Below are 15,219 nucleotides of genomic sequence, written 5' to 3' on the forward strand. Positions count from 1 at the left end.
AGCTGTCAGTCAGTTTTCTCACCCAACTCTATCATGAAAAGAAAAACTGACAGATCACAGGAGCCTGCCTTTGTAAACCAATTCGGGAACTTTCATGCTTCTTATTTGTTAGGTTAAAGGTTAAATTGCTGACCTCTGCCCTCCTGCTTAGCAGCCTTTCCCTTTTTCTGTAAAGCTTTATTTTGGGGCTGTATTTACATGGATTAGTCTCTTTTCACGCTAAGAAGGAATCTGTTCACAGCCAAAGCCTTAGTTCTGGTTGTACAAAAAGCAGCCACAATTATTCAGCAGCAGACAATGACCATATTGTGGATTTACAAAAAAACCACCTCAGCCATGGCAAGTTCTGTCCTTGCTGCACAAAACAATAGAAGAAAAATCTTATCAAGCATTCAAGAGAAAGCAAACAAAGCAGGCCCACTGTGAACTTGATGAAGATGTCAAGCTCCTTTAAAAAAAATATAAATCAACAAAAGAGTTTAAAGTCTTAGGAGTGAGACTTTCTATGCAGAATATTCCTCTCTAGTTAAACAGTGTCAGCAGCAGCAATACAGTGMATACTAATAAACACTTGTGAGATAGATTCTAGACAAAGGCAGCACAAGTATGAAGCAGAAAAGAAAAACAACAGATCCCTTCCAAAAGAATAACCTGGAGAAGATGGAATCAAGAACTTTCACAGTTGTGCTGAACATTAAGATTTCTGCTTTTTATTAAATCTAGTATCATTAGCTAAGAACATGCATAAGAAATATGTGTGAAAGAGAATTTATGATGCCTTAAATTATTTCTGATTCCAGTATCTTTTCATAAAAGGAGTTCCTCCTCAATTTGAGAGTTACGTATTTCATTTATACTATAAAACCCAAATTGGGAACTGTCCTTGAACAAAATAGTCCATACAAATGTTACTTATTTGACCTAGACCTTTCAGTTCTGGTAAATTCTTTGTCAAAATCTACAACTTTCATTGTACTTAAAAGAAAAGTGGTCAAACAGAAAAACAAAATAGTAATTTGAGAGAATTAGCATTCTCAACTAATAGCTGTCTACTTAAGATAGCTATTGTTTACTTGGTTATTTTTCCAATCCTGTTTTTGGAAGTCAGGTGTACCAACATGGTATCATGAAAATAGGATAGAAAAACTTCAAACAGCTGGAATAAAGGCACATGTGCTACAGAAAGCCCTTACTTAATGGGGAAAAATTAATTTTGTAATTCGTTTGTTATTATCACTAAATATTTAGTCTGTTACGTATTTCTCAAAACTTAGCAGGCAGGCTTGAACTAACAAAATGATTTCATCTTACAAATTAAAAATGGTTACTCTGAGAGATGCACAGATATGGCTTACGACCCCTTGAATTACCAAATCTTAACTTAATCCTACACAGGTAACTGTGTTTATATTCAAGAAAATATTTCATATATTTTGGCCCTGCTATCTAAAATTATATTAGATAATAAAAAGATTATGCTAAGAGGTGGCAGTAAACTCATTTTGCAGAGAAAGAAACCTGCTAGTTCTCTCTACTAGAGAAAGTCCTATCATGGAAACACAGTCGCAACTGTAAAGCACTTTTAGGGCCCGAGTACATCATGACATCTCCCAGTAGAATCAAGGACTTCAATGAGTTTAAGTTATAACATTCGTGATCTACTGTGGGGGGTGGGGAAGAGAAAAAAGATATTACCATACAAGACTAGAACATGAAAAGTAAAGAAGGAAGTACTTAAACTACTCACCAGCTTCTAGTAGGAACAAGATTAGTGGTACATGCTACACTCAGAGCCAATTCAAATGCAAATACCATCCTTTCTTTCAAACAATGATAAACTCCCTCAGAGTTAATAGTTTCCTTCCAAGATTCATCTCCCCTTTCAACTTAGTGGTATGTTTTCAAGAAAAGAAAGAAGCACACAGAGAGACTTACAGCAAGACCTTTTAAATTCTGTCATAAAAGAAGTAGTATAAATCACATTTCCTTTACTAATCCAGTGAACATTTGTTAAACTCTAACTCACTTACACTTTGTCCATGCTATAGCATTTAGGCTTCTAACTTACCACGGTTAAAAAAAAATATGAAAGAAACGCTTTAGTTGTACTAAACCATTTTAGCTTTTTCCTTGAACACACACAAGAATTTACGCTACATTCACAAAAAGATGAAAGATGAGGTCCTTGGAGAGAAAGGTCTTTTGGCATGCAACACAGTAAAGCTACGGATTTGACATACTTTTATAATGTCTGCTTTGGCGAGAACACAAAAACCCCACACAAAAGCATGCTACGTCCTCCTAGACAGGGATGGTGGTGGTAGAAATCTTACTTTTGTGAGCATTTACTTTCAAATGTTCATACTTTAGAGACTATCTTGATCAATTACCTTAGTCTAACAAATTCTCTTTTTCTACACTAATAGTATGAGAATTGCACTTGAATTCTCCTTACTTCACCCTCTAACAAGAGAAGATCTTAGGCTGAGGTCCAGCTAGATCCTTGAATGTGTCACATGGTATTTCTGACAAATGATCTGCAACAGCCATAAGATAATGAATTGCTTTGAAAATTAAAGAAAGATTTCCCAAGTAGTTAATGTGATTTTGCTTTCTATACATACATATATGTTTAAATTAAGACTGTAATTCAATTATTTTCAACACTCAAAAGAGCGCTGGTGCAAAAAACATGAAATACCTTTTAGTTGAGGTTCAAAAAATAAAAAAAATATACAGAAAATGTAGTTTCAATACATTTTAGTCTAGTTTCAGGCACACAAGATGTCAAGAGTATAGAATGCTACTGAGTTTTTTTGACAAGCCTAAGCTGACCACAGCAGTTACTATTTGTAATAGAAATTTGATGAATCTCATCTAATCGTTTCCCACATCCAAATAAATTCACTACCTTACTTTCTGTGAATTACTATTATTAAGAGATGCCATGACAAAAACGTAAACCATCCATTAAAGGCAGGAGCTTCATAGTTCTCATAAGAATGCATTTTCCCCTTCCCTTATATGGGCTTTAAAAAGCAGAAAAGACATCCAATATGATGGAACAACAAAATTTCATACAAAGCATCTATTTTGCTCTCTCATGTTATCTCCTGCATATAATAACTCCAGTAAACAACAAAAGAAGAGAAGATCATGCACTGAAGACAAGTTGCATCATCAAAACTTACTAAAAGATGTTTAAACCAAAATCAGTAGCTTTAGTTTAGAATGACTGACATCACTTGTTTAAGGAATGGCACACTTTATTCTCTCTTCTGCAACGTGATTTTCCTTAACACCAAAGAAAGTACCATTTTCAGCTAGAGTTTAAATGGGTACCTCTTAGTTTTTTGTATTTGTGAAGAACCAGCTACATCAGTGAGGAAAAAAATAATAAGACATCCTCTACTGCAGAGGGTTTAATATCACTGAGTATGAAAAAGCAGTGAAAACAAACTTTGGCTTTGATTTTAAATATTCTCCTTAAAGTACAGTGACTCACATAAACTATAAACATTAATTAAAGAAAGCAGTTTCCTAACAGAAGTAATGGTAAAATGTAAACCTTCCACATAGAGTTCACAAGTGTTATAAAAATTATAATAATTTGAGTCTCAACTAAATCATACATTACTCATTTCTCACAAATCATACTTAATTACTTAGGTATTACAGACAAAAGGTAAAACTAACGCAATTAAATTATGTCCAAAATATCTTACTACTATATGCTTTGCAAAAAGCTGTATTTCTAGTCTCTTATATCTAAGATTTTCCAGGCTTTTTTTTTTTTTTTTTTAATTCCTCAAGTCATATCTGTGAAAAAAATAAAATAATCTTGACAACAAAAACACAACTTTTTTTAATTAGAAGCAATAAACTTGGATATAGAGAGGCCAACAACCTCCTAAGATCTAAATGAAGAGGAAAGTTAGAAATTCTACGGTCAGGACTACATAGAACTAAAATGCAGACAGGCAAAGCCACACAAACCCCACACACAAGCTACAGAACATTAACGCCTTATATGTCAATCAGAGCTTGAATTAGGAATCGAATTTATAGAACTTCTAACAATGCCAATACTGTTCTGAATGGTTTTATCTTGCATTATTCTCTCCATGCACCTCACATAGAAAGCCAAAGTTGACTACCATACTTGGAGAATGAAAAGCTGACTTTGTTGTGCCCATCTGTATAGTGTATTAGCAGGTTATTCCATCCCAATCACACCACTGCACAAAAGGCACATATTAGACTATTTAGCCTGGCTTCTATGTTAACCATGGAATTACACCTTCTGCTCTGACTCACAGTCACCTAGTACTTACCAATTATCAAAAAGGATCAAAGTATTAATAGTTTTAAATTCAACATTTCTCCCTATATTAATACTTCATTACTAAAATAAAATGTGACTATTTTCTTGTGTTTTATCCTCTCCTTTCCTGAAAAAAAGGTGTGTAGGGTTGAGGAAAAAGCACTAGAATCATATGCAAAGTTCATATGCTCGACACACTTATACTTGACACACAAAAAACAAGATTTCACAATTTTCCTCGCTAAATAACTTCCATGGAGGGTCACTGTAAATACGCTGACTACATTCTTTCTATTCTGTTTTACTGCCCAAGACATTTGGTGAAAAGGCATCAACATTTTATTAAAACACAGTAAGAACAAGAGAACAGTGAAAACATGGTAAAACCAAGAGAACAAAAACAATGAAACTAAAAAGTAGAACTTGGCCTCACCAAACATGTCACTGAAATACTAAGTGAAGAGCTTTTGAATTCCAGACAGCTTAGATTAGGAAAAAAAATAAGAATGGAATGAAAGTTAAGCAGTTTTGTATTTGCAGGTAATTTTAGGAAGTCAGATATCCCTAGAAAAACTAAATTAGATTCAAATAGGGGAAATCACATAAGGTCGATAGAGAAGACTGGCTTGCTAACTGTCTTAAGGAAGGTTATTCTTAATAACATACATTCACTTTAAAAAAAAAAAAAGAAAAAAAGAAAAGGAAAAGGGGGGACAGAACAATAGGTGAGCTGATCGAATGACCATTTCCTTTCTCAGCATACCGCATTTCATTGCTTCACTCCAGTCCAGGCATGACTCCATCAAACCACAATGTTTGCTTTTTCAGCCTCCATGGTTTTGATGAAATTTTCTCTTCATTCTTTCATAAGAGTACACAGTTTTGTTTGTAGTTTGTTTTAAGTTCCAGGAACATCCAGAAGATATTTCTAGAAATGAAATCTTAGGATCATCTCAAAATTCAGGTTGGAAGGAACCTCAGGAGGTCTCTAGTCCAACCTCCTGCTCCAAGTTGGCTCAGCACGATGACATACCAGGCTGGTCAGGCTGTGATCCATTCAGGTCTCGACAACATCTAAGGATGCAGACCGCACAACCTCCCTGGGCAACCTTGTCCAATATTTGACTGTCCTCATGGTGAAAAGGTTTCTCCTGATATCCAGTTGGATCCTCTCTTATTTCAGTTCATGCTGTTGCCTCTCCTTCTCCTGCCAAGCAGCACTAAAGAGTGTTGCCTCTGTCATCTTGAAGAACTTGTAGGCCTGGAAGGCTGCTGTTAGGTGCTGCTGAAGCCTTGTCTTCTCCAGGCTCAACAAGCCCAGCTCCCTCAGCCTCTCCTCATAATGCAAGTGCTCCAGGCTCCTGACCATCTTGGTGGACCTCTGCTGAACTTCAGTTTATTGATGTCTTTCTTAGAGCACAGAACAGGTATCTTCCTTCTGCTGTCAACTGCCTTGGTAGCTAAGAGGGAGCCCTCTATACAATAGATGATGTATAACATTTCTTTCATCCATTTGGAAGACTATTAACCAAATAAAACTTTACTACAAAATTGTTAACAATTACACGAGTAACAAAGTTACTTGAACATACAATTGTCAATCAGTAGCTAATCTTGATAACAGGAGTCAGTATCTCCTATTTCAACAAGATGTTCTCTGTAAGCAAGCTATGAAATATATTGAAGTTTTTAACTGCAGTTTATATTTAACAGTTACATGGAAAACATCCTTTGCTACACATATTTTTGTACTACTAACAAAACACAGGCATGTTTTACCATCCCGCAAGCCAATCTCCCACACTAGAATTTTTACAGCTTTGGAGCAATTCATTTTCCTCAAGTCCATATTAGCTAATTCAAAAAAGAGTTAAGTTATAAATAACTTAATGTAACTTTGCAACTTTATTTATTGATCATTATAAATGATTATAAATGATCAACAGCACTATTACACTAGATGCAGAACTTCAAAGAAGACTGCCTTAACTAATTTCAGAACCCATTACATTGGAAGAAATAGTTATTTAAACATCTCTGACAAGCTGCTCCTTACACGCTTTTCATACATCTTGATTTTCTTAACTGTAACTGTTCCTTGCCATTTAATGTGCATTCCTCTGACAGTAGTAAAACATATTGATATTCTAGGCCTTTTGGCATAGAACAGCTAGCCAAGAAGGCAGGGAAGACTGCACAGAGGTCTATAGCACTGTATTTCTAGAATGGTGCTTTGCCTGGATAAACAACATAGCTGTTAAAATAGAGCTATGACACTGTGGAGAACCAAACAATAACTTAATTTAGAACAGAAGGATAGAATATTTGAGGACATAGTGACCTAGGAGTTCTGAGAATAAAAGACACCTCTTAATTAAAAAAAAAGTTGGTTGGAAAAGGTTGAAAAAAGTTTTAAAGCTTATTTAGACAGAACTAATAATTTCAGAATATATGAATTGTAAAAATAGTTATTAATACAATTTATATTTTTTTCACTCACTAGAAACATCAATTTCCAAAGATTTTGCGCCCACAAAAACATACAACAAACCTAAAAACACAACTAAAGCAAAACTCCCACGGAATCAGTTGGTTTATAGAACAAAATGTATACTAAATTCTCCAATTAAAAACCTGTAAAGTAGTTTCAGTGCTTTTTAACCCACCTTCCCACAGCAGGGAATTAATCCCTCTAGGGGGGTGCAAACAAACTTCAAAGAGAAGATTATACCCAGACACTAGTACTGTACAATGTAATGTTTATGGTCAAATTTGTTCAGATTTTCTGGTACTAGAATCCAGGTCAGATGAGAAAAAACAAAGGCTAGTTATTAAAAGGGCTCCTGCAATTACATCAAATGGTCGTGACGGTATATAGCAACAAGACAAGCCAAAAACTGTGTTCCATTTACAACTCCTACGGATGCTTTAGCAGTAGAGAAGTTACAGCTATCTGGCTTTTGTTGACAGTAACAAACAGAAACAGGTATAGAAGGATATGAGCAGCTTTCCAATCAGTAAGATTTCAAAACCCTATCTACTGTTTCATTATACCAAATACAAAATACATATATGATTGTTTCATAAAGGATCAAAGGGATATTATTTCAATAATGGTGACTAATCATGATTACTTAGTTTTGACATCCATCCTTTTCATAGCATTCTAGTGACTGACCTCACAAAACAATACCTTGATCTAAATTCAAGGGTTTAGGAATTTCAACCTTTGCTTTTCCTGCCTACTCAGATCAACTTCATCAGGGTTAGAAAAAAAGCGCAAGCCAAAATCATAAACATACTTAAATGTTAGTTTCAGCAATTGTGGGACAATTCTAACATAAACATAGGAATGTGTATCAGAAATACCATTATGGAAAAATATTTGCATAAGTGCGACTTGATAACAGAGTTTTGTAAAAGTAACCAGATCATAAGCTTCTTTCATACCTTATTTCTAGATAATACCACTTGATCAAAGAGAGTTTTCAGAAAAGATGTAGAGTATTTCTGTGGATATGTAAGAAAGAAGGAATAAAAATAAATTCCACAGAAAAGAATTTTGGAGTATTTGTGGTTTAAATCTAATCATGCTTTATATGCAGCAGCAAATACAAACCTGAAAATGCATTTACACTTACACTTTCAATTTAATAGAACACTTCATTAAGTGTTATTTCTATTTTAAAAAGACAAAATAAGGCAAAATAGTCAATCAGAGAAGTCAGAAAAACGCCCATAATACTATACACAGACAGAGGAAGGATTTTCTCATTATTAGTGCCAATTTAAAAAACTAAAGGAGCATAATATTGGCTCTACTTCAATGTCTACTTCATTGTCTCACAGTATACAGTTCAGAGGAATACTTCTAGTCAAGAAATAGGTAGAATTCCAGTGCAAAATAGTACCTTTTCCAATGCAACTGGTTCCTGAATAGGCTACTTCAGCATACACTTCAAAAGTAGTTTCTGGATTTTGCCTGCAAGAAAAAAAAATTATTTAGTGCACCAAGTTTTTTTTTCTCCCGAAAATGTTTTCAGTTATTCATGCAAAAAGGTTTGAAGAACACATACATTACAATGATGATTTAATAAATAAGATTTCCTGTTCTATAGTTTGCGATGAGTTCATATCAGATCTTTCTGCCTTACAGATATATAATAAGTATTTAAGCTGAGATCAGTCACGATGAAGAGGGTGTCTAAAAGACTTAATTGGAGAAAAAAAGTAATAGATGACAAAACAGAACAAAATTAATCACACAAATCCTGTAAGTCATTAAATTGTTGTGACTAGTCTGCATTTCTGCATACTAAAGTATAGATCCTTTCACCAGAAACTGCCAGAAAAAGAAAACTATGCCTTTAATATCAGTTTTCAGAACCCTGCTTAAACAAATAAACAACAGTTATTTCAGTTCTTGGCCATTACAGTAAATTACTTACTTGCTACAGCATTTTTTTTTTGGGGGGGGGGACACACACAACTAAATACCCTTTTTTCTTAACCAAACTGAAAGCACATTGTCCAATGTGGAACAAATAACTTAGATTCACATTTTGACTACTCTTTCAAATTCATGACACCTATTTCACAACTCCATAAATAAAGCTCTGGAAATATACTGCATAAGTAGCACGTAAATACAACAGGTGGTTATGTAACAAGGCATATTTCTACAGTTAACTTCCTGAATCTAACAGATGTAGCTACTCCAAAATTTTTGATTCAAGAGAATCATGTGTAAGACTTTATTGTTTTTTCTTTTTTAAAGCTATCAAAAGAATTTTGTACAGTCTGGACATGTGACATTTTATTCTTAGATTTTCTGGTTAAACTCAAGAAACAAAACTGTACAAATACTGCCCAATATTTAAAGCAATTTGCATACTGATAATATTGTTTCCTAGGTGTTCATATAAATTACCTAACATTAAATAAATTGCTGGGGTGTAATTTCAAGAGCTTGTGAACTTTATCTCCCTTTCAGCTAAGAAAAAAAAATGACAAAAAAAAAAAAAAAAAAATACACTAAAGTTCAAAAAAAAAAAAAAAAAAAAAAAAAAAAAAAAACACTTACCCAGCATCAAAAACCAAGCATATAAATACGTTAAATTCAACCTACTCTTCAGAGAATTTCTGCTATTTTCACCCCAGTTTAACACCAAAACCGATGAAACAAAAAATTTCAACACATAAAGTCTCACTTAGTCTAACTCAAGTGGCTGTAAGCCAAATCCCACACCTATTTAAATCAACAGAAAAGCTACCATTGGTTTCAGTAGCATAGAATCACATTCTACAGTTTTATAGAGCACCTCTCAGGGGCAACAATATGGTTCCCAATTCAATTAATTTTAATTTAATTTGCCAGTGGTCCTGAATTGATTTTCATTTAGTAGCCATTTTTTTTTAGAAAATTATGTGGATAAGTTATGAGAAGTCTAAAAATCAAAGCATTTGATTATTATTTTGCAATACAAAATAAACTTGTATCACTGTCATTGTCCTGATTAGATTAGTTGCATACAGTTTGTTTCAAATCTGGAGATTTTAGCTACATTTCTACAAATCACGATACCGGATTAGGATGAGGTGATAACCATTTAACATCAGAAATATATTGTTCCTTTAATGTACATTGCTGTGCAGCCTTATCTTACCTTTAGCACACTATTTCCTTAATTAAAAGTTTATAAATTTTCAAATATTTTTACAGCTAAAGGATAAAATAACAAACACTTTGTTAGTAGTATGTTAGGGTCTGCGTTTGAATTCTTTGGTGAAAACACTGCTTAACACAGCTGGCAAATAGCACATACTATATGCCAAAACTTTCAGACAAAAAGACATTAAATTTTGTATTTTAATACTCCACAACAAACCTCCACTCATTTCTGTGAATAGAGAAATGAAAATAGCTTTGCCAAGTCAGAAAGTTAGTATTAGAGACTGCATTCAACAAGCTAACACCTCAGCATGAAAATGAAGTCATTGTTGAATTCGGAATATTTTATAAGTTTTTAGTGGAATTAGGAAAACAAGTACCTCCAAGACTTCATACAGTTTGCAAACATAGCATAAATGGGCATCACAATATAAATATTTTGCAGTCCATTTTATGAGTATTATATTAAACAACTCTGCAAACGTCTGATGTCATATGTCTATTGTATCCAAACTCAAGCCACAGAAATTGTCCATAGCATTACACCACAAAGTAAATATACACAAAGTATTTTTTTTTTCCAATTGGCTCCAAATAATCTCTGAAAAACATATGGTCAGTTATCAAGTGAACATACAAATATGATCAAAAAAAGTATAGGACACACATTATAAAAGCTACTTCATGTATTTGATAACTGGACAAAATGAGAATGAAATGCAGTAAGTGTTTTGAAAATAGAAATTTAGGAAGAAGTTGTATGTAAAGAGAACACTTCTGTGATAAATGCTAGTTGTATGAATCTGTTCAAATTCTCTGATRGAGAAAGAGTTTTAGTTTCAAAGTAATCCACAAGAAGTTTAATTGTATCTTGAAATAGTATGACAAGTAAGATATTTATATATCTTTTACAATCAAAATTATTATTTTTACCAAACTGTACATGATTCATGCAGAATAAAATTAAATAAAGTTTTTATCTGAAGCTATATGTATGGAAGTATATATCTTACATATCTAAAGCCACTACTTGAATTCTGTCAGCAATATATTTCTTTTCTACACATAGAAAATGTAATGACAGTTATAGCAGAAAGAAACATCCTACCAAAAAAAAGGGGGGGGGGGAAGAGAGAGAGAGAGAGAGAGAGAGCGCAAAACATAAGAGCCTGACACTGTTTGATAATTAGCTCTCGTAACAAGACTTAGTTGCTCAACTCTTGTAGAAAAAATAATTAGCAGAAGTCTGTAGTTGTTAATTCAGCTACAGAAATCACTTCTGGCTCTTATTAATTTCCACATATTTAATTTATATTGTATGATATTCATCTCAGTATATAGCAAACTAAGTCAAACATCTCAAAGCATTTTCAAATTAACATGAGGGAACTTTTCAGTTATCAATGAAATACAACCAGCTCTAGAATGTAACACACAAGTGTTTTATGGTGCAGCACAATTCTGGTCAACAGACAGATATTCACACACACACACAAAGAAAAAAAGAAAAGAAAAGAGAGAGAGAACCACCAACTTTCCTCCCTTCTAATGAGAAATATCTTCAGTACTGAAGGCTGCCAAGAACTGATAGTAGATAGGTTCACTAAACCCCTGTCATAGCTTCTCTCTCTGGCACAGCACGACTTACACATACACACTGTATAACATGCTCTGACATGAAGCTTAATCATAGCAAAGTAACTCAACACGCAATTTACCTGTTTTTCGGCCTGCAGCTATACACAGACTAAAAGCTTTCAGGATTGCTGGCAACTTCTTGATTCTTTTCACATCAGTGTGATGCTGCTACTGATAATTTCCCCTAAGCAGTTTCCTATTCAATGATTTATTATTATTCATCCATCAAAAATATAACTGACACGTACATCCAGATTTCATGCAGAGCATATCACAGTGCGTGTAAGTCACTATGTGCCAGGGAGTTTAGTATCTATCATAATTATCAGTTTATAGCAAGAAGTAAGAGATCCAACCACATTTTTTTTCTAGTGCTACAACACTTACTGCCAATACCACTAAAGGGGGCACACCACAATATACCCAATTATAAAACAGTTTTCTCATTCACACATCCCTCCTCCTTCATAAGGAAGCTACTTATCACCTTGGAAAATTCTTTACATCAGCATAACAACATGTTATGGATATTTAAAAGCTTGTCAGTTTTGGATCAGTTCAATACCCACATTTTCATTTACTTCTTTTACTGCTAAATCTCAGCAGGACAATGAAAAGAATGCGTGAACTAAGGAAATCCAAATAATAAGTGTAGAATATTAAAATTTTAATAGCCAAGAGATATTATTTTGTTTTGCCATAGCAATACCAAAAGCTTTAAAATTTTTAAATGTAAAAATAAAGGCTGGAGAAGGCATGAAAATTTTTCTCAACTGTGACGAGTACTTTGTTCCCAAATTCTTCCCCACAACAAATGGGCAAACCTGTTAACTTCTTCATTTTCATTAAAATCATTGCTTAGAAAGCCCATGTGTTGACAGCAAGAAAGATTACTTCACAGATCAATTTCATCAATGTCTGTAGATTCTAACATTCATTATATTAAGATTTTTCAGAGAAGACATCCTTCCAAACACAAGATAAATAAAAGATGACAAATAAATATCATCTTCAGGCCAGCAAATAACCTTCGAGTCTGTGCTGCCTTTAAGAATCCTGCATGGAAAAATGAAAACCAAGTAAAATCTCTTAACATTTCATGGTTGTTCTTTAGCAAACTCCTAAAAATGAGACTAAACAAAAACATGACAGGAAATACGTTTTGCTCTGCTGCATCTAAGTAAAACTATGAAAACTAGCAGAGGCAGTGGAATACTCTAAAGCCAAAATAGTAGACCTGGCGAGTCTCTTACTCGGAGAGGTTCTCATTCTTTATATATTTTGAGACTGTATTGATATTTTATCCTTATTCTATGTGGGTACCAGTTTGCTGTTAGTGTTCTGTAAGTGCTAGAAAAAGACGATTTATCAACTAGCCCTGAAGGCAAAGTTACTTAATCACACAGCAGACAAAACACTTCCTCACAAAATGCAAGAGGAATGACAAGTAATGCTTATATAGGATTATCACCTGTGTTTTCCCAGTGACAGAGAAAAATACAGATCTACAAGTAATCTTGAAAGCTGATACACTCGCATTGAAACAGACCTTGCCCAGAAAAAGTCCAAATGCCACAGATTCTAAAAAATATTTTAAACTGTCACACCTTCTATATAAAATAAGGATTCTAGCTGAAGCATTTCATCTGAGTTTTTTCATTCATATTCTGCAAAGTATATGCAAAGCCATTAAAGGTCAAACTAACATCTTGTCAATAAATAAAAAACAAAAGAAGGTAAACATAGATTGTGGATTTAGTATATGCACAAAAGAAACACTACATTTTAAGTGAGCATCAACTTGAGTCTTTTAAGAAATCTAAGACAAGATTGTCATAAGAAATAATTTTGCTCCACTATTTTGAAGTGACCTAAACAAGGGTGACAGCTCCAAGATCTGAAACTGCAGGTTACAGATATAACCTTCCACCTGCTGTCAAAATGCAGTTCTATTTCAGTTCTATTCTGTACTTTGAATGTAAGTTTAAAGTTTTAGCAGTTTTTACAGCAACAGCAGGGAACATACACCTCAAAAGTACAAGTTATCCCCACATTCTTCCAAAGAGTTGCCTTCTGGAATCAACCAACCATTTCAGCATTATCATTACAAACACTCATTATCAATGGACATTCTCCTAAGACATCAATACATTTAAGTCTATCCAGCCTATGCATGAAGATGTGTCATCACTGCAAACTATGTTCACTCCAGCCTCATATTCAGCTAAACAAGAGAGGTGAAAAGTTAAAACCCTAGGTAATCTTGAAGAACAGTGTATTAAAGAAGGAAAAGCAATTGCTTGACAGCACCTACAGAAACTGTTCAACAAAATACAAGCTAACTGGATGTCTTCATTCCATCTACACATCTTTCATGCACAAACATGTCAGCATTCTTTTGTTGGTGACAGTTTTACTACACCTCTACCTGTCTCCGAAACAGTTATCATAGTTTGTCTGGAACAGCATACATGAACTGAGATCTTTAACGTGACAATACTAAACATATCAATAGGGCTTACCAATAAATTAACTGAAAATTAAAAAAAAAAAAAAAAAAAAAGGCAAGGAGTTGCAGGTTCAAGACATTAATCCTTTCCACCACCTGTCTCCTTCCTCCAAATCCCCTTGCTAATGCACTTTCAAGGCACTGTAGCTAGAATTCATTTTTCTTTCAGCACACCCTAACCTAGGCAACAAGGCTTTAAGGTCTCTCCACTCTACCACACCCCCAAAACAGAAGCAGATGGTGCTGACAATTAAGACATTCCCACTTCAGCAACCTCAGTCCTTCTTAAGACCTGCACCTCTAGAAAACTGCCCTCACAGCCTGGCCCTCCACACTATCCCGTGGAGACTTGAAGGCGAGGAGGAGGATAGCCAAGAACATGCCAGCTTGGGGTACGAGGCCAGGAAATGGCACTCTTCTCCCCTCCTCAGCTAGCAGGGTGGACGGCGGGAGGCCCTGTGCCCCACTGAGGTGGGCTCGATGGTGGTGGGCCTCTGCCCCGCCGTCTCCTCCCTCCCCGGCCTGCGAGCTGGCCTGCGGAGGCGGAAGCCACTCTCCCCCGTTCTTTCGCCCGCTCCGTCTCGCCCTACCCCCGCGGCCTGCGGGCTCGGCCGGAGTCTCGCCCGCGCGGCCTTCACACCGAGCTGGAAGGAGGGCGGGAGAAGTCCCCCTCTCTACGAGCCCGCCCGCTCTCCTCAGGGCCTGCAGCTCCGGCGGGCACTCACTTGATCCTGGATCCCATGGTCTCTGGGGGGCCGCATAAACCCGGGCCACAGAGAGAAGAGGGGAGGGGGCCAGAGATCGGTGGGCTGCGCTCTCTCCGCCGCTCGCCCCCTCACTCCATCCCGGCCGGCGCCGCCGTCGCCCGCGCCGAGTCACGGCGCGGCGCGGAGGCTGCCGGGAGCTGTAGTGCAGCGGACCGCGCGCGGGCGGCGCCAACGGACGGCCGCGGCGGTTGGCGGCCGCCGCGTGCCCCGCCGCGTCGGCATGGCAACGCGGGCGGTGCGCGCGCGCGCTCCCCTCAGGGGTTCCCTTCAGGGCGCTGCCCGCGAGCAGCCCCTCAGGGAGGCTGAAGGG

The 15,219-nt window shown here is 36.0% G+C and overlaps 1 protein-coding gene across 6 annotated transcripts in view; it reads right to left on the minus strand.

Moving 5' to 3' along the window:
* Window positions 1-15,016, minus strand: part of DENND1A (DENN domain containing 1A) — a 221,461-nt gene extending 206,445 nt beyond the window's left edge. For all 6 annotated transcript variants that reach the window (XM_085300458.1, XM_085300456.1, XM_085300460.1 and 3 more), the window contains exons 1-2: window positions 14,868-15,016; window positions 8,236-8,306 (exon numbers count right to left, since the gene is read on the minus strand). In XM_085300458.1, the coding sequence (XP_085156584.1) occupies window positions 8,236-8,306; window positions 14,868-14,884 (88 nt within the window). In that variant the 5' untranslated portion in view covers window positions 14,885-15,016. The remainder of the gene's footprint in view (window positions 1-8,235; window positions 8,307-14,867) is intronic.
* Between the last annotated feature and the right edge of the window lie 203 nt (window positions 15,017-15,219).

This window comes from Rhea americana, unplaced genomic scaffold (assembly GCF_003343005.1).
Source record: "Rhea americana isolate MKP2758 unplaced genomic scaffold, rheAme1 scaffold_164, whole genome shotgun sequence".
NCBI lineage: Eukaryota > Metazoa > Chordata > Aves > Rheiformes > Rheidae > Rhea > Rhea americana.